We start from the raw sequence: 21,618 nt of genomic DNA on the forward strand, positions 1-21,618 counted from the left end.
TATTATTTTTTTAAGCTCTTTATGGTCATCCATCAGTTAAAGGCAGACTCAGATTTACCAGCCAAAATCACTTTCTTCTGAATTGAATTAACATGCCTTAATTATATATAAACAGCTTTACGTTGTCCAGACTCTTCGCAATACTACAGTTATTTCATCTTAATCGCCATTTTTAAGTTTTGTATCAACATTTTATTTTACCTATCCAGGGACATTATTATTATTATTATTATTATTATTATTATTATTATTATTATTATTATTATTATTCACATGATCTTTAGAATGCATATAGAAAGTTTCATTGAAATAAAAATATTTATGTGAAAAGAATTTGTCGAATAAAAATGGAATGAATATACTATTATATTTGTTATTGTTATTAGTTACAGAAGAAAATAAAACTAACCAAGTACTTACCTTTAAAGACACTTTTTATTTTAGCACTATTTGATACAACTATAGGGTCTGTGCCATTGGGTCTGAATATATAAGCTCCTGATGCACGATATTCACTTTTTGAATTGTTTCCAACGGCGCCTATGTAATAGTAAAAATTTTGTTCCAAAGGCACCATCAAGCCATTAGCCAGAGTAATGGATTTAATAAGTCCTGAAGTTTGACTGAACTGCACTTTTAACTTCTACATTAAACGAACAAGAAAAATTACGTCAGATTTCTGAATTTATTAACACAGAAAAAAAATGTAATATCAAAGCGAAGAGTTTAAATATGTAATTAGCTCGCTTTCGTTGAGAATACAGTAATTCATCACAAGGCATAGTTATCTCTTACGTAATTGACATTATCAAAAATTCTATTTCCCTTAATACATTTGAAGAGAGGGCATTACACTGAGTTACAAGCGATGGAGTCAGTCCCGAAATAACCTTCCCGTTGCCATGCTCTTACAACTAGTTAGTGAACTCTTAATTTACTACACTATTACAACGTAAGGCATATGAAAATTGAAGCTGAAAAAAATAATTCTTACTCGGTTATCTTGAGTAGTGCACACACAAGGTATTAAAAATAATACACAACCTTTGAAATACAAGATACAACAGAAACAATGAACATAATAGTATAATGTCTTTTTGTATGAGTAACACTAAGAGATTGAGTGGATGCATTATACTGTATAGGTCTTCTTCCGCCTGTCAATGTTTAAAATTCAGTAACAAGTTTGCCATGGAAGAAAATATAAGATAGAAAACATGTAAATACAGTGATAAAAGGACTAGGGTAAAATTGGTAACAGTGGGATATTAATCTTGTTTTGCCGGACTACGCGGCAAGGGTAAAGAAAGGCCGAAGTTGGTATCAAAGATAAAAGAAGTCAAATACTTGTCGGGATTGTCAATTGAGCTGGAAACGAAAAATGCATTGCGTGACAACAGATAGAGGAACAAACACATAGGAGAAAGCAGGAAATATGTATAAACCAGGGATGCAAATAACCGCTCGCCCACTCGCCCGAGGCGAGTGGTTCATCGGTGCGGGCAAGTATTTAATATCATACCGAAGGTAAGTAAATGGTTTATGTTGTGGGATGTGGGCTAGTAGCTTTATTCTTGGGCGAGTAAAATTTTGTCGCTTATTTGCATCCCTGGTATAAACACTAGGACAATCGCAATGCAGGTATGACATGGAGGTAAAAAAGAAACAAATACTTGGAGAGATCGTTTGGTGGTCATCTCTAATCAATGTTGGTAAATCTGCTGGTAAGGCACAGCCAGCTCGAAGTTGAGCATGACGAAGACAATTCACAAGCAGATGTTGAATACTTTGTTTAGCTTCATAGGCCGCACACAATGGTGGGTCTTCGCTACGAAGCAGAAATCCGTGTGTTAAGTTACAACGATATTGTATATCTATGCGATAAATTACTTCCATTTTCGTATCTTGATTTTGGGCAACGGTGCGTAAAAGTACACAATCTGTTGAGTAGAAGTAGAAGAAGAAGAAAAGAGATAATATGTTGTTGATTCTAAAATATAAAGAAATAAGATTTAATCGTAGTGGCTGAAAATCTATGTTGGTTTTAAATGTATAAACGGTACTCCTAGTTACCGTAACAGTAAATAGTTATTTAAAGGTTGCTATGACGACCGAAAAAGATGATTATTATTAATGGAGTTGCGAAAAGAATAATAAAAAGGTAATAGAGATATACGTGATGTGTCTGATTTAGAGTAATTTAATCGTGTTGACATATTTTAAAATCTACACGAACTGTGGGCTAAATGTAACGTGTAAGAATAATAAGTTAATAATCGTTACAAAGTGTGAATGTTCAATGCGAAGTAGAGTTAGAATTCGTTCCTCCTGTCGGGATCTTGAGCTGGTGATCACGACACCAAGTTCAAGTTTGAGTACATGTACTTTATTGCTGACAGCCTGATCCCATTTGAGCTACCATCCTTCATGGTAGCAACTTTCGCTCAGCCTCTTCATTATCAGGTATGCCATCATGGCTCTGAACTCAGCAGAGTTGTGCCTCACACTCCTGTGCTAGCAATCTATGACATGATAGGAGTATTTGCTGGACGAAAGGATGTTTATTTTGCACATCAAAGAAGCTGCTCAGGGCACTTTGAGAATCGCAACAGATTAAGATTCTTCGTATATGACATGTAAAGTTCGTAAAATTGGAACCAGTTCAGCAGTGAATATTAAAGAGGCGTATAATTTAAGGATATAAGTACGTGTAGTTGTAAAAAAGACATATCCGATAGAATTGGCATTTTTGGAACCATCAGTAAAAAATACAGTAGTCTTCACTCTTGTTGAAATTCTTGTTAAGGACTGATGCTTGTCTTCTTATATTATGCCATATGAAAAGAAATAGCTGGATGAAGTATCTTCCATGGGGTGTAAGTATAATATCCAACTCACATAAAAGGGAAATTCGACGGCAAGATCATCCAAAAGTTTCAGAGCACGAATTCCAAAAGACCTGGTAGCGTTGGATCATGCTTGATAACGTTGGCAGCGCTCTCCACCTTCGAAGGATGATGAGGCATTGATGTTAGATGAACAAAATAGCAGAGCATCAGCTGATGATTGCGCTGAGTTAAAGATGGTTCATGTATTTCAACATACAAGCTGGGAATAGGACTAGTACGGAATGCACTAGTAGCCAAACGGATGCTAAGATGATGGACGGTGTTCAGTTGGCGTAACGTGGTAAGTTTGACAAATCCATAAACAATGCACCCATAGTTCAACCTTGAGCGGATAAGGGTACGATACAGTCATAGGACAATACGATCAGCATTCCAAGAAATGTGGGATGACACTTTCAGAAGATTAAGTGCTCGCAGACAACGATATTTTAGCTCTCTTGGATGGATTGCTCAAGACAGCCGGTAACCAAGCTGAAGGCCCAGAAATCGAATGTTGTCAACAAAAGAGAAACGTGTATGACTCACATAAAGATCTGGATGATATCGCAGTTGCGTAAGCGACAAAAATGGACACAGTTATCTTGTCGATAGTGAAAGTAAATCCAGTGGTCACTGACCAACGTGAAAGCTTGTTCAGAGTGAGTTGTGATTTTCTAGAAGCAAAACAATATTTTCTATTACTGCAGGTTGGTAGTTGCTAATTTCCGTCAAGCCTGTAAGGAATATCTTGAAAATTAGTAAGCTGGATTAATAGTCTCTCACTATCTGTGTTTTAGTAAAGAATCAATGGCTGGGCATTGAGATAGCGAATGTGTGCTTCTGTTTATGTGGTTCTCACGACTTACGATGCACATCTTCAAGTCATGGAAATTGTGGATATGACTTTATACACTAGATATGGCTGCATGACGGTGTGGTTAAGTATTTTTTGTGACTAACTTGTTGATTAAATGCTTATATATAAAGTATTATTTTCTGGTTTAGTGTGGATTTCAGAGATTTAAAACAAGGTGGATTAAATAAAGTACAGTATATTTCGCATTCGTCTGCTGTTTGAAACTACATTTGCCCACAAGTTCGCAGAAGTTTTAGCGAACAAAATATTGCTAGTATTAAATTAAATCAGAAGGGAAATAAAACACAACACAACCTACTGGCAAATTATAGTTTCATTTTTATATTTTGTCTGCCACCTCCTCTTCCACGACAGAATTATAGGAGGCTGTAACAGGTGATTTAAAGTGGGTTCACTTTTATTCATACTATGTGTGCGTTCCCATCTCTTCCCGAAGGAAACTGGCGAGTTTAAGGGGAAAATTGTTTAAGATGTTTACACAAAAAATTTGGTTAACGATGAAATTGTAGATTGTCTTTATGTGCAGGTAAAATGAAAACAAGACATATCTTCAATGTCACTAAACTCTGAGTTTGTTTTTTACCACATAAATGGGAGGATTTCATGTTTACAAATGCATACTATATCATATTTTTGTATCAGCAACAAAACAACCAAAAAGCTTACCGAGTTACCGATTACTGTGTCTTCTGCTTTATCTTTAACTGAAGAGCTAACCGTTTCATTGCTGCTAATCTGACTAACATAATACGAACGGAAACCAAACGGTGGTAAGTCTTGAGCTAAGAAAACCAATTCCGATTCAATAGCAGGTGAACTTTCACGTCCAGGTACAGATATCACAGTAGTGGGAATTGGTACAAGATCAAATTGTTCTTCTTTACCTAAAACAATAAAACAAAACGTTATTATGTTAAGACACAACAGATGCAAATAAACTACAATGTGTTAAAGCATATGTTTTAAGCTAATCTGTACGATATACATCTGCATCCATGATCAAAATTATCATGAACTGAACTTCGTCCTCCTGGCAAACAATCAATACAAGATCTCTCCGGGAAATCATGAAGTTGATTCCATAAAATTCGTTTATTTCAAAAAATGCTAATATTCCTTGAAATAACACCCTTAAGTATTAATTGCCACGCATTGTAGCTCTCCTGAACAGAGATCTCTTTGAAAGTACTCGTCACAGCAGTTTGCACGTTCTTAACAGTCTCAACACGGTGTTTTTTCAAGTTAAATTTGAGACAGGGAAACAAAACTAATTCAGCCGGGGCTAAGTCTGGGCTACAGAAAGGTTTTGAATTAGTCCTTTCAGCAGCGAGGGTTTATGAGATATGGGCATACAGCCGAACCACATGAGCTCTCGCCGGGTATCAAACCCGGGGCTCCTGCGGTGAAGATGCGTACGCTAACCATATAACAATGAGGGAGCTCTTTTTTCGCCAGAAACTCTCTCACTAGTATTGTCCTGGTGAAGAACCCAGACGTAGGACATCTTCCGGCGGGTAATTAAAACAAAAGCATCAGTTTTATCTTCGATATACTTAGCCGAGCCTACTTTGGTCGAAGAGACTCGGTAGTGTATAATTCAAAGCTGTGGCACCAAAACACTTGTGCTTTCGATAAAGCATCCTTCTCGTAAGCTATCTGTATCACAGCAAGCGTCTCGGTTACAGATTCTTTTTCGAGTTTAACACAAAACCATCGTGTATCGCTCCTCTACATTTGGGCGAGACGTTCAAACAGTTATCCACTTCACAAGCAATCCACCCTTTAATAGCTCAGAGCAAACCGATGAGAGAACGATCATTTACTTAACATGTCCAACCAACAATCATGCCTGCAGACTCCGTCCGCTGGTCCTTCTGATTGTGCCAAGAAAACCAGTCTCATTAATTTTCCGGGCAAATCTTGTGCCTTGTAACTCCGAATGAATATCTAATGATGTGGAACTCCTTTTAAACCGTTAATCTTAATTAATCCTTAAAAAAATATTAAACTAAAGCGACAGTAAATAGGTGACAGCTAATAACCAGAATTAAGTCAAGGAATATTCTATGTAAAATGTATTTTATAGAAAAGCAGAAATCACAACTGAAATTAAAAGAAAGGGCCCGGTAACGCAGAAAAGTAAGAAAATAAATGATGTTATGATCTTCCTAAAGATGTTTCAAGCTCAGAAGGAAATATTCAATTCAACGAACCAAATTGAGACACAAGGTTAATAATGTTTCGTTAGTAATGTACTTTTGCATATAATCTATAAGAGCTGTGCATAGTAATTTACAAATTGGCATTCAGTTTGATTATCTCTCAGAAATCTTGTTTTTAAACACTGATACAAAATTCAGTTACTGATACCTCTGCAAAAATTCTCATTTTCAGAAGAACAATTTCCGGTCAATACTTTCAAAACGTTTAGGTAATTTCCTTCCTAATCTTCTCGGTATGCTACTTTCAAGTGTACTACACTCTATAAATCGTACAAATGTTACATTTTCACATTTCTGATTGTGAGATTATGATATTGACAACAAAAATGAGTATACGAAGTCACTTGAACAAACATTACAACGGTATTTTCACTTACCATCTGAGTTTTGAACTTTGTAATTTTTTCCTGCGACAGGTAAGCGTACATATTTAGAGACATTTCTCGCCAATGGATTGTAGACAGTGACAACGAAATTGGCATTTTTCTCTGTTATAGAGCACTGACTTATGTTCAACAATAAACATGAATATAAAGGCAATGTGTTGTTTACTGAAGTACTCATTAATTTGCTATAATGGAAAAGAAATCAGATATTAATACACAAATTAATGTACCTTTAAATAACATTATAGATATTTCTACGTTAATTTCACGTAAGACAACTTCGAGAAAAATTAGATCTTTCCCTGAACATATCAAAAACTTTTGTCTTCCATGTAAAAATTATTATCTATATTCATGATACGACAATTAAATTATAAGACGTTTTAAGATTAAAAAAGTAATTTTGTCAAAATAGTCATTTTCGAGAAATACTGATGAGAAGCTCTTACACTTATATTTTGATAGTGTGTTACAAAGAAAAGCACCTCTTTAAAATTTTTTTCTTGTAAACCTTGAATTAAGCTATCGAATGATGTTTGGTGAGGTAAATATTTACATTTTTAAAAAGTGTGGTGATGATTTAAAAAAAACACTGGTCAACACCATTTTTCATACGATATGAAATAAAATCTTTCAGTTTTACGTCACACAGATATGCCGGCTAGGCTAAAGGAGACGGTGATGGTGAGAAGTGAATAAAATGGTGGAATGAAGAAAGTGGGAGGAAACGGGAGAACCCGGAGAAAACCCATGCACACGGTGTTTGTCCACCACAAAGCTCACCTGGATCGAGCTGGGATCGAACCAAGGACTCCATGCACCAGAGGGAAACGTTCTATCACTGAGCCACCGCGACCCGCGATTTTTCATACGAAAATTGGGTGGTATACTATTCAGTATTTGTAAAATGTTCCAAATAGTGTACAAGAAGAGAAAAGTCAACGTCAACAGAGGGCGTGGCCTCTGACTTCAGAAACTACATGTCTGTTAAACTGAAGCTCACTGGCTGATTTAAATTGATCTTCCTAATAAAGTGTATTTTCTTCGGAGCCCGTTACTTCGGTTATGGACGAAGTAAGGATTATATGTCCTTATTTCTATTATATATGAAATATTTTAGATTCTGGAAATTTAAATGAAATTTTATACTTTGATGCGAATAAGAATTAGAGTCAAGCTTGAGATTCTCGTTTAACCTATATGGACAAACAGGGCTTTCGGCATTGTGTTCACTTCCCTTAAGTAAAGATTTGCTTCCCCATAATAGGTGTTCTTGCACTTTCCCATTCTTGCTGAGTTTGAAGGAGATAATCGAAAAGGCCAATAACCTTAACAGTTCTTCCTTCATATACCACAGTAGTGAGTCTAGTGTTTTGTATCCTGAATTCAAAATATGTATTTAGAATTTGACCATCAGGCAATGTTTCTGTGTGACTGGTAAGGTTTGAAATTGAAGCGTAGAGCTTTTTTTTTTTTTTTTTTTTTTTTTTTTTTTTTTTTTTTTTAATAACCTATCATGGTACGCTTTTTATAATGAGATCTGTTCTTTTGTGAAGAGCCCTGGAAATCAGCATTACCTGATGAATGGCGAGTGTTCTTAGACTCAAGTCAGTTTTCAAAGCTGTGCTTCAGGATAATGGCAGAAAATTCCCATCAATACCTATAGTATATATTGCTGATACAAAAGAAGACATTGTCAGAAAAATCAAATATGAAAAATATAACTGAGAAGTCTGTGGGGATTTGAAGGTGATTTGCTTTATTGCTTGGTTTGCAACTTGTGTACGCGAAATAACTAATAATCATGTCACTCGTAAAAATTGTCCACGTGTGGGTAAGTTTCTAAATGTGCTTTTTATACTGACGATGCTGAGCTGAATCCAATGAAATTATTTTAAAACTTATTCGCCTATGGGAACAGAGAAAAATATTCTGAGATATCGCTTATGACAATGGTAAAAGTGCTCGCGATTCATTAGGACGAATAAGTTTAAAAATAATTTCATTGCATTCACGATCCTCAAATTAGTATAAAAGATAATTAGAAATGTATCGATGTATGGGCACCTTTACCATTGCAATAAGCGGTACTTCAAAGTTCCCAATTTTGAGGTTATTTTTCTCGTGATACTATGGACGGATAAGTTTAAAACTAGTTTCATTGGATTCAGCATACGCAAATTAATATAAAGAGCTCAATTAGACATTTATAATGCATGGGAAATTTTTACTAATAGCATAGTCGTTAGTTCTTTACTGCTTTTGTGTAAATGAGGCAACCGGAATAAGATATCTAAGTTAGGAAAGTGTGGCCTAAACGTGTTATTCCTGGGTAGAAAAACTGTAAAATACTCCTTTCAGTAAGTCTCAAGAAAATCCTAAGAAACTACATTTAACCCAATTGCATATCAAATTTTTAAAAAAAGATATAAAAAGAACTGTAAGAAGATGTAATCCCGAAGATGGTCACAGAAACATAGGTGGTTGAAATATATTGGGTCCATTGAAGATAACAAAGCTTTTATTTTATTTCATATTAGTACATTTTACGTAAACTGAAATCTTCACTTTGTTCTTTATAAGGTAAAAATGTTAATTTTTGTTGACCATTGGTATCTATGAGGTTATATGAGAGCTTCCAAAGAAGATGATTGTTCAATTACAGAAAAACATCACTGTACATTCTTCTGCAGTAATGAGAGCATGCCGATGCAAATAAATGGAACTTTCTCTGAAAGTGGTGTACTTACTTGAATTGTGTTCTCTCTCGACAATTAAGTACATACAATACTATTATGCCTATACCTTAATATCACATAGAATATTTTAAAGAATTTAACTTATGACTTTGTTAAAGTCGTAAGTAGTGTACGCACTTCATCAGTAACTATGTATTTTTCATAGCTACTTGAGTTCATATTACTACTACTATATCTACTGTTTAGTTTCTATCGTTTTGTGTACATATCAACACTACTAGCATTACGTAATACATGTCTTACTTTAAGGCTCCTTCTGTAATGATATCACATTCATCAAATCCTTCGGAGAGAATACGCGCATAATCGTCTGCTACATGTTGCTTCTCGGTTCCTGTAATGGCATCATGATGCTGTAATACTCCCATAGCTTCTCGCATTTTATTTAAATCTCCTTCATCTGCAGGGCCCAAGTCTGCAAGTGCATATAATTGTTTGCAAACCTACAGGGGAAAGTAATTTCAATTATGAAGACATCAAAGGTCAAATTATAGTATTAAAATCTTAGTTTAATAATGAGTAGATTTCGAGTAAAATGACAAGTTAAAAACAGGGTTGGCTAGTTTAAACCAAGGTAAATGTTCGTAGAAGTGTAAGTGTTCGTAAAATCTTGATGAAAACACATTTGTGGGTTATCACGTCTCACTCCCGTATATTATTCGTATTATATTCAGACCTAAATTCTCCATTCATTACTCAAAGAGATTATCCTACAAAAGCAACTTTTGTTGTTCTTATTAGTTTATGAATGTTTCTTTTGTGTTTTTTTTTCTTTCTTTTTATAGTTTATTATTGTTATGCAGTTGCAATCAAAGAAAAATTCTAAATATTGTTTAGTTTTAATAATGTTTACTGTTGATAAACTACATCGAAGTGCCGTACTTTTTTTTTGGGGGGGGAGGGGTATACAAACCCAACGAGAGGCATTTATTGAAATCAGAAGTATCTTTGGTATCTATCTATGTATAAATGGGTCAGAACCAAAGTGGACTGAAATAATTCGTATCTTTATTCACTTTTCTTACTGATATGCAAATTAAGTCGTCGTATTTCTTTAAATTGGACTGTAAAAATCGTAGTGAACTACCTTGGACTAAATTAGTTCTTCTGTACTCTGCAGTATTTTGAAATTGTTCATATGTAATTCTGTATAATGGTTTCATTTGTGCAACTGTTTATTTTTTTGTCCTTCTGAAATGACTCTTCAAAATTATATTAACAAATATGTAAAGATCAGTACAACGTATATTTATCAGGAGTCTTCGTGAGTGGGTCGGCAGATGTATCGCATTTCTGGCTAATTAATTCTGGTTTCGAGTTCAAATGGAGGACAATTTCTCTCGGATGTAAGCCGAGAAGCGATTTGGATTCCGCTTTAAACTTATGTGACCCCTTCCAGCACAACCCTGTTGATGTATAATAACATCAAAGCGAAACAAACTTATTTCTATCCATATGTGATATAAACACATCGAGCAAATTATTTAAACAAACAAACAAACAAACACAAACACACACACACACACACACACACACACACACACACACACACACACACACACACACACACGTATACGCGTATTTGCGTACTTGTTAGCTCCGAGTTGGGAGACCGACTTGTTGGAACCAAATGTGCATAAAAAACTAGAAGAGATACAAAAACGAGAGTGAGATCAAAATGCATTAATTTTATTTATATTTGCGGTGGGAAAATACTTATGTCGCTATTTCTGGCAGTTTCTTGGGAAACACGTGTGGTGCCGTACTATATTTATTGGATCCTGGTGCCAACATCACCTGCAAGATATAATTGGTACCGGTACCAATAACATATCTGGATGATCTAATGTCACACACATACACACTATTAACATTCTTCTACAGAATTGCAGGCGCTGTTGGGACCTCTACAATGTTGCAATATTTCAGTTATCTACAGTGTAAAATAATAGCACAAAGTAGATAAGTACACGCAGTTTCGGGGAAATAAGTCTACAAGAATTTAAAAGTATGTGGAAAGAAACTACATATTATTATATTTAAATTACCAGATATTCGTCAAGTAAACTTCCTACACTACTCCTTAAATCTGGCAACCACGTTAAACCGGGAGACACTCTGTATGTTTGGTCTCCACTTCGCTTTATCGGAGTAGAAGTGCGTATTTAAAACAAGTTCTACCAGGAAAGAAACAACTCGTTCGTAAACGGGCGAGAGGCAGTTTGAAGTTTGCTATGATTACAACTGCTCGCTGCATTTGTTAATAAACGTTCAGAAGAATATATCCACCTTTTCGATTAACTCTCCCGCCATTCAAACAGTTCCTTTCCCTTCTGCGTGACGATGACGTAGAAACATTCTCACGACAGTGAGACTCGTTTTATATCACATTCGTCGATAGAAAGGAAAAACATAAGATCTGAATTGTTTCGAAAGAAAAATGTTAATACAGAAACATAAATAGGATATGCTGAGAATTTTAACGCCTAGCTACTTTTTGCATTTTCTTGCTAAGTACTTAGACGTTCAATATGGGACATTTGGAATTGCTTTTCGAATAGATGAACTGGACTTTTGATCGGGCTCTTGTACTGATCATATGAATTTAAATGTATTCCACATTTGACACTTTAAAGAACAACTTAATTACATTGAAACATAGGCACTCAGTACAAAAATTGCACATTAGAAAATGACTGTGACAACTTTGTTTCCACAGTTTGTATGTAAATTCTAGAATTAGAAAATATTCTTGTAATAATCCTGGTCACTGTGTAAGATAATTCTTGTGGCCATCATTATTACATTACTGAATACGTCTCTAACAAGGAAACTTACAGAAGTGTAACTCACCGATTTGAATGAAACTTTGCAGATTTGTACAACATCGAAAAAGAATCGACACGTATTTTTTTTTTTTAATTTCGGCAATGGTACGGATTTAAATTCCCTCGTTAACCCTTTGAACGTTAGGGAAGGTTTTGAAGCATAGACAGAAAACAATCATTTAATATAGAAAACATACTCCCAGGGAGGTTTTAGGACAGCTGATTCAGAATTTGATGTCAAAATTAGAAAATTCAAAATGGCGATTCAATATGTTGATTACAATTACAAAAGTATTCTGGTTTGAAATGGTTTGCAGTTAGCCAAGAACAATCATAATTGGCATGAGTTATTGCGAGAAGGTTGCAAACCGATTTGAAACCCCTTTCTGTACTTATTTTAGAGGCATGTTTGATTAAAGTGAGTTTCTGCACCTCTCACTATTCGGGTGCTTATTTAAGGTGAGTCCCCTCGCTTCTTACTAGTCGGGGTGAGTATTTAAGTGATTTATATTCCTATTTGAGTCCCGAGTTAAACCTCAAAAGTGTATCTCAAAATAGAAACCATTCCTGCAGGAACAACTGGATTTAGTATCTTGATGTATTTTCATTATGAGTCCCTGGAAAGCTTCTTGGGACATTTTTCTGACATTGTCCTTCTCTATAACATAAATTTACATATCCGTAATAATATAATTAAGATCCAATCATTGATTCATAAATAGCTTTTCTTCTCCCATATTTGTAAATATTAGGTATCTAGGATACGAAAGCGGTTATTTGTAACAAAAACCTCATACATTTGACAATCCCGTAACATTTTATTTCAAAGATTGTGCATCATTTTGTAATTTGTGCGCAGTTATTGCTGTAATAAGGTGTGCGTTGTGTGAATTATGTTTATGCATCACACATCTTTTTACGGAATATAATAGCTGTAAAACGTTTTTCCAATAAATTCATAATTATAACAAGTGAGGACATATGAATCTCGGACATATTGACAAGCGAGGAGACTCACTATAAACAAGCACCCCGAATAGTGAGAGGTATAGAGATGCACTTTAATCAAGTATCTCGTTAAAATAAGTAGAGAAAGGTGTTTCAAATCGTTCTGCAATCTCCTCGCAGTAACCCCTACCAACTATAATTGTTCTTGGCTAACTGCATACCATTTCAAACCAGAAGACTTTTGTAATTGTAATCACCATATTGGATCCACCATTTTGCATTTTCTAATTTTGACGTCAGATTCTGAATCAGCTGTCCTAAAACCCCCTGGCAGTATGTTTTTTTCTACATTAAATAATTGTTTTCTGCCCACGCTTCAAGATCACCTCTAACGTTCAAAGTTTGTTTCTACTCTTAAACCTCCACCAATGCCGAAATAAAAAAAATAATAAAAAAAAATACGTATCGATTATTTTTCGAAATTTTACAAGTCTACAAAGTTTCATTCAAATCGGTGAGTTTCACTTTCGTAAGTCTCCTTGTGAGATAAACATCTTATCCATAAATGTTTAATCTGTGTCTGAAATTAACTTTTTAGATTAACATTTATCTAAAACATGTATTTTCTATAACGTTTGGTAACATAGTGCTTTGCTCAATATTCACTATCGCTCCTGTGCCCTGGAAAAAAATAAGTTGTTTAACGTAATCTTTTGTCGTGCTGAACGTACATGGACATCTCATGTGCTTCTGCAGCTTGATTGATTGGTTGGTTGGTTCGGATTTTAACATGCCTTTTGAGCACTGAATCATTTGACACAAACTTCCGCCTTATCGTTACGTCCTAACCCCTTCAGTTCCCACCCGGAATGTTGTTGATTTCAGCTGAGCGTCTCTTTCACCAGCGAGGCTATATGAGACGTGGACCTACTGATTAACGCGGCAATTGAACCACTTGAGCTCCCGCCGGGAATCAAAATTGTCAACTTGTGAGGTGGAAGTGGTCGGATCAAAATCACAATCTAAATCGTTTTTTGAATTTGTATCCGAGATCTGGAATTGAATCTAAATTGGAGATATAGTTCTTGTGATTCAGCGTGTTAGTAAACAAGTAGTTACCCACCTCTTTCCGGCATTTGAATCATATCAATATTAGTAAATTGAAAGTATTGGTAAGATACCGAAATAGAACATTTATATTTCTTCACAGGTAATTTCAGTGAAATTAGGGTTGCCACCCTTTCGGAGTTTGCCGAGCATGTCCGACATTTTGTGATTTTTCAATGTCAAGACATCATTTCAATTATTTTTGAATAGTCTGACTTTTAATCATATTTCTATTTGTTCAATATTTTGGTTGAAACATTAGTATGTTTCTCAATTGCGTTAGAAAACTGTCCTTCATTGGTTTTTAATGAACTCTTTATTAAAATTGATTCTCGAAAATGTGTCGAAGTCCAAACTTCAAATTTGATCTCATCTAACTCGGGAACTAAAAGCCTGCAAATCATATTTATTTCATATGAATACAACGTTGTCAAGATTTACAACCATGCCAAATTTAATTCAGATCAATGAGTTTGATTGAATTTGTACTGAATAAGTCCCTTTGATCTTTCAGAAAATAATCAATGAAAGACGAAGCTATAAATGACGAAAGTTATGTAAGTAGTTATATAAGCATAGGCGTATCGCATATAGCCTAGTCCTAATAACTCATTATGTGTCCGTTATCTTATATGAGTTCTTAGTCTAGAATGAAAATTTAACTCTTGCTGAAGAGTAGTGATGGGCATTTTTCAGAAATAGCAATAGCATTGAAATTTCCAGTGAACTTTATCAACTTTATTTTGCGATTTTAGCAGTACGGTAATGCAGAGAGTAAAGAGTGTTTTCTCTAATCAATGCTTAGTGTAAAAAAAAGGTCGTTAATAGAGTCAGTTACGGGATCGATCATTGTCCTAAAATGTACGTTGTTTTATGCACATGAATTATGAAGAATTTTACAAATACTTGTTGCAACAACATAATGCATTACTTCGGTCAAAAAATGCTGGCTGGGGCAACTACAATTCTGATTTAAGAACCAATGCAGATTCAACATCATCCACACAATTATAAGGCAAAACGTTTTCAAATTTACATGTAAAAAAAAGTCCAGCTTTTTAATAAAAAGTCAGCTATTTCCTGAAAGAATGTCCACTGTTTGACAATTTCGTTGTAATAATCTTACAAAATCGTAGAATAAAAAATGAAATGAGAACAAATATTGACCAGTTAGTAAGTGTATTTATATCCTATAGTCCAATCAAAACATCAAATGCAGACTTCCCACTACCGCATCAGTTAAAAAAAATCATAACAAATCACTGTATGAGGGCAGATAATAAATAATTAACATGAATTTCGGTAACTTTTGGGATGAACCTGATAACGAAAGCACATGCATCAACACCAGGGCCGGATTAAGGGAGGGACTTAGGGAGGCTATAGCCAGGCGTGTAGCCACGGGGGGCCCATCGGGGCCAGGCCCCCCAAATGATCTCTTGGCCCCCCTAATGACTAGCTTCTTAAAACATCATAGTGAGATTACCTCGCTTCAATCATTTAAAAATAACAAAGTTTACACATGATTAATAATTTACGGTAAAATAGTACGGAAAAATAGTATATAGTATTTTACCATACCGATCGGAAAACAGTATGGTATCTCTTTCTTATAGCGATCGGAAAATAGTATGGTATACTTTTTTGTGACAGCAGATTACACAATTTACGGTGATTTGTATTTGACAGTTTGAAGACAAACGTTTTAACAAGGTACTAGACATACTACCATTAAACAATGGTACTAAACTAAATTGTAAGTACATTACGTTATTTATATGCTGTAATTATTTTTTTTTAATTATCAGATGGAAAATTTGGTGAAAATAATTTGGTGGTTTTTATTCAGTTTTTTAGTTTAGATTTCATTCGCTTTTATAAAATGCTACTTCGTGTAAAACAGCTGTAATATTTTTTTTAGTCACAAATAATAAATAAATATTTTTTTAGAAAATCTTAAAGAAATTAAGTGCAATTTCAAAGAAAACCAGTCTTATGTATAAAGGTAACCAAGGAAGTTCTGTCGCTTTTTGTGGAGGTCTGTGTTCAATTGGCTCTCACACCGTGAGTTAAACGAGAATGAAGATAATGCGAAGATCAGTTGCTGGGGGTGGTACATCCAACGTACTAGAGCCTTTCTATCTCAACTATGCCCTTTCTTGCGCTACTGTCGATGTGTGTTTTCCTATACCTTCCCTCGAAAGAGGAGGGACAAGTTGCTGCGACCAAGATCTTTCAATTATTGGATGCAGAATCGTTGCCAGAATGAATTATTTCATGCACTTCGCTGTGCGCTATCTTGTTAGCCATTCTAAGTAGCCTACGATCTTCACTCGTCAAGACCAAACGACTGAATGACAAATCGGCAACACAGCTTAGGTCATTCGCTTCTTCTCCCTACGCAAAGGGAGGGTTTCTTCAGTCAGAGGGTGGGGTCGAAGTACAGTTCACATAGTTTCCGAGGGCACAGGTGGAATAGACAGTCTCTACCTGCTTCTGGCAGTACAGTTACACCGTGAACTTGCGTAACGACAGAGTGAACATGTAACCACCACAGAGCGCCATGTGCTGTACGAGTTCAAACTGGGATGAAAGATATGCCACGGTGCAGTAGAGTAGATAAGCCAGGCGTTTGATGAGCGTGTCGTGACTACGCGGACAGTGCAGTGGTGGTTTAATAAGTTTCAGGACGGTGACGAAACACTCGAAGATAAACCACGTGCCGGAAAACCAACACATGCATTTAATGAAGATCTTCAGGCAGCAATTAGGCGAACAGAGGCCAGACATGTGAGGAACTGGGGCTACAATTCAGTGTGAGTGGAGAAACCGTTCGGCAGCATCTTCATCAACTGGGGAAACACTAGAAGTTGGATCAATTGGTCCCACATAACTTGACTCCGGAGCAGAAGGCAACGTGAGCAGACACCTGTGTTTCTTCGCTGTCTCGTCTGAGAAAGGAGCCATTTCTAGACAGGATGTTGACTGTGATGAGAAGTGGGTCCTGTACGAAGTTCCACGGCGCCGTCATAATTGGTTAGCATCCCATGAACCGGTTCCAAAACAGCCGAAACCAGCACTGCACCAGAAGTTCCTCCTGTGTGTTTGAAAAACTGCTCGTGGCATCGTGCATCGGGAACTGCTTCCAGCTGGTCAGATAATCAATGTATCTGTGTACTGTCAACAGTTGAGCCATGTTCAAGAAAAACTCAAAACTCTGGAGCCAGCACTTCTGAGTCCCAAAGGGGTCCTCCTGTTACAGGACAACGCTCAGCCCCACGTGGCTAGAATAACCCGGGATACCATTCTACGCCTTGGATGGGAAACACTATTGCATCCGTCATACTCCCCGGACATTACACCGTCCGATTATCATCTGTTCCATTCCTTGGACAGTCATCTTAAAGGACGCCAATTCAAAACCCTAATAGAGGTGCAAAATGCACTTGATATCTTCTTCGGAAAATGCAAGTTCTACCGCGATGGAATCCATGGGCTTTCAGAACGTTTGCAGAAGTTGTCGATGGTGATGGAGACTATTTTTGATCTTTCAGGTACGTCTTAGGTGACATATGAATGTTCGGAGGTAGTGGGTGAGAAAGCGATAGAACTTTCTTGGTTACCTTTATAGATAGGTTCTGTGTATCGAAATAGTTATGCACAAAGGTATAATGTTTGGTTCGGGGCAGTAGTTCTTGGTTAAATATAATAAAAACTACCTGGAATATAATATATAAAAATCAATAAATAATCTAAAAAAGAGTGGTTTTAGTTTTCCGGAAGGATATTAGAATTTTCCAGTTTTTTCAGGCTTCAAAAACACTAGCTGCAACACTTTTTTTTTTGTTTTGTATATTGTAGCTGGCCCCCCTTCTAAAACTACAGGCCCCTCCTACAGAAACCTGCTGGCTACACCCGTGGATATAGCCCCGGGCGTCTAGGTGAATAGGGTCCTCCAATCTGATCAAAATCTCGGGTGATATCAATAAAAATAAGTAACTACTCCTGAGAAGTCCTGCTCGAGAATCGGAGTAACTACAGCTAGAGTAATCTCCTCCCTCAATTTCGTATCAATAGAGCAAGCCACTACTCAGGTCTAGACTGCTCCAGATTTATGAACGTTCGCTCGCGTTTCCTCTGCGCGTGGCAGAGAGTCGTATCAATAAAAGAAGTGATTACTCATTTCTCCCATCCGTCGCGCGGTCATTTCGTTGTTTTTAACCTATGGCGTAGTATCCTAAACGCCATGGAACGGGCAAATAGCAACGATAGCTTCAAAGTTCATTTGTGGATGTTATAAAAGAGTTTCCAGTAGTACTTTAAAAGTCACAGTTACCAGAAAGTAAACGAAGGAAAGCCGAAGCTTTGAAGGCAATTACAGTGAAATGCAACGAAATATCAAATACATCGACGACTGAGACACAAATCAAAAAGAGAATATTTAATATTTGAGCGAGAATAAAACAAAAATAAAAAAGAAGAAAAAACGGGAAACAAGAAAGTAACACCGAAACCATGGGAACGAACCTATTGGAGCTGATGGATGTTGGTTCGAATCCAGCAATATCAAGATTAACACGACAAGTGCATGTCACGTGTTGCCAAAGGTCTTTGTAGATTGTTTGGCTTTAAGAACGAAATCAGACACTTGGCCCCTTTGTTTTCTTTTAAAAAAAGTTAAGCCAGTCACGTCATAAAGCACGTCCATCTGATTGCGTTTTCTACACCATACGTGTCCCCTTTCGCCTTGACATAAACAAAATACATTCTCATGTATATACCCTTCCTATCAACGTTGAGTTGAGTTGATTTTGAGTTTAACGTCCTTTTCAGTAGCGAGGCTATATGAGACGGGACCCACTGATTAACGTGGAATCCGAACCACATGAGCTCCTGCTGAGAATCGAACGCGGGTCTCCCATGCCAAAGGTATGTACGCTAACCGCTTAGCCACGAGTGAGCTCTTCCTATTAGTGTATTCGTCTCCAAAATACTAGGTTTCTCAGATTTCGCAATAATCGCATTCATTACCCTTGTAGTAGTCATAGACACAGTACCTTGAGCCACACCAGAATCCCCTGACATTCCGATCTGGAATGCCGGATCACTCATGTAATGCAAGAAAACCCGCATCTTTTCCTTATTACGTAGTGCACCACCCCGAATTTCGGTTGATTCTCCTTAAAAAAAAAAAAAAATGTTGTGCTAATCACTTTACATTTTCTTTCATGAACCTATAATGTCTTTTTGTAATTTCCATTTGCAACATTACTATGCAGTTTACAAGTTTTTCTACGTAGCAAAACAATCATATACTCTGTCATATTTCGCACGGAGTCACCTATTGAGCTTGCTCCACAAATTTGGAGAAGTTACTAGCATCACAGAGGAATCTTGGATTTTTATTGATATCAAACGCGGAGTAGTTACTTGGCTTGAGATTAAAGGTATGGTTACTTCAAAAGGGCGGGGCTTGTCCGAGGTCAGCTGAGACGAATAGTGCTCAGTTCTCTTTTTACTGATACCAAGGCGAGTAACTACTACAAAACTGGGAATAATGAGTAACTTCTCCGTTTTATTGATATCACCCCTCAACTTGCTTTCTAAAAAGAATCATGGATATATAATAATCATCATAAAATAAAATATGACCGAAAATATTAAACATATTCCATTAACTTTCCTACTGTACTTTAAGAGAAATTTATTAGGTGAAGTCAGCAGGGGCCACATATTTTTTTCCTAGCCCCGGTCCTCCAAATAGGTTAATCCAGTCCTGACTAACACCTTCCGTACTTAGAAAAATGGAAATATTTCAATCCTTTTCCCTGTTAATCTATCTTAAACCAGACTCTTAATAAATTATCTTGAAATACGGAAACTGAAGTGACATCCTATTAAAACAAAGATTCTTCTTCTCTTGTAAACTTAAAAATTCCTTTCACATAGCACGAGTGCGGAAAAATCCGAACAGTGGAGAGAGTTGAATTGATTTGGCTATGTATTATTATGGCTGTGTGGAACCTAGGTACATCATTGCGGTCCAGAGTCCAATCAACATAGCATGCAGTGGCGGCTTCATGATGTCCACCCCTCAAGAAATTCAAGATAATGCAATCAGATGGCAAGATTATGGCAATTATTTTTTTCTGGGAGGGGATATAGTGAGGGCATACTTTTCATTGATTATCTTCAGGGTCCAACGACAATTACAAGTTACTACTATTCCCAACTGATTCCAAAAGTAAGGCAGGCAATCAAGGGGAAACGCAGCTACACATGAAAGTGCTGCTGCTGCAGTACAATGCTTCTACTCACAAAAGTCACCTTTCCTCCACCGCTATTGCCGATGTCAGGTATGAAATACGTGAGCACCCTCCCCACTCTCCAGATCTTGCCCCAAGTGACTTTCACGTGTTTCCCAAGATTAAGTAGCACCCGCGAAGAACAAAGTTTGCCAACAATGATCATGTTATGCAGGCTGTCGAAGAATGGCTTCCAGTATAGCCGTTAAGGATTTTTTTAAAACTGATATTCATGCTCTAGAACATTGTTGGGAGAAGTGCATTATAGTGAAAGGGGACTATGTGGGAAAATGGAAGATCTTCTATATCAGGAATTATCGAACACTCCTCGTTATATCATTCATCACTGCCTACATTGCCTAATTCACCTATATATACCGATTTCCCTTCCTATAGAACGTGAGGGGGGCGGTTTACAACTCCTATGCATGAAATTTTGCCTCTGTCATCTCCCGCATTGTATGGAGAATATCTCACGAGGATACAATGTCTTTAGATTTATTTAGTATGAGTTTTTGCGAAACCAAATCATCATCACGTCTTCAAAGTTTGGTAATATTGTTGGTGAACTTTTGGTGTTTGACGTTTTGTCAAGCGCGCGTTCGCAAGACGGCTCCACGAATCGTATACCGAAATCTTTCGATGTATCGGAGGTAAAGCAAAACATTTATGTGATTGGTGTAGAGCCCAGGTCGTTTGGTCACTGCAGTTAAAGAAAGAAAACAATCTATAACCCAAGACAGCAAAGAATAGGAGTGCAGACATGCCAACACCTTACAAAAATAAACAAAAGTTTTAAGTGCATAACTAATGTCTGACACTGATATTAATTATGCAGCAACTTGGCACAGTGGTGACGGAACCGGTTTTGTCTGATCCATCTGTAGACTAGAACAGTGATGGGCAAACTACGGCCCACGGGCCAGATGCCACCGGCTGAAACATTCTATCATGTCCGCAATATGAAAAATGAAATGAAATCTTTAAGTTTTACGTCCCATGCTTATGCCGGTTAGGTGATGAGAGATGAGTGAAATGGTGGAATGAAGAAAGTGGGAGAAAACGGAAGAACCCCGAGAAAACCCACGAGCACTGTGTTTGTCCACCACAAGGTTCGCAGTATGAGTCCTGATCTACAGAATTTAACTTCACTTCTGAAAATCCGTGAATCCCACTTTAATCAATATTGTGAGAAACTTGTAGAAATGCTGTACAAATTTCATTTAGCACTTCCACTTTATAGCCTTTCAATCATGGGCTTAGTATTACAAGTTTTTTTTTTTTTTTTTTGAAAAAAT

At 36.6% G+C, this 21,618-nt stretch overlaps 1 protein-coding gene across 1 annotated transcript in view; it reads right to left on the reverse strand.

The window, feature by feature from the left end:
- LOC145693846 (lysosomal alpha-mannosidase-like) overlaps positions 1-21,618 on the reverse strand; it is a 100,380-nt gene that overhangs the window by 22,513 nt on the left and 56,249 nt on the right. The window contains exons 9-12 of the mRNA XM_081770051.1: positions 9,376-9,575; positions 6,365-6,558; positions 4,432-4,649; positions 421-643 (exon numbers count right to left, since the gene is read on the reverse strand). Of these exons, the coding sequence (XP_081626177.1) occupies positions 421-643; positions 4,432-4,649; positions 6,365-6,558; positions 9,376-9,575 (835 nt within the window). The remainder of the gene's footprint in view (positions 1-420; positions 644-4,431; positions 4,650-6,364; positions 6,559-9,375; positions 9,576-21,618) is intronic.

Source organism: Thermobia domestica, chromosome 1, assembly GCF_964235325.1.
Source record: "Thermobia domestica chromosome 1, izTheDome1.hap1.1, whole genome shotgun sequence".
NCBI lineage: Eukaryota > Metazoa > Arthropoda > Insecta > Zygentoma > Lepismatidae > Thermobia > Thermobia domestica.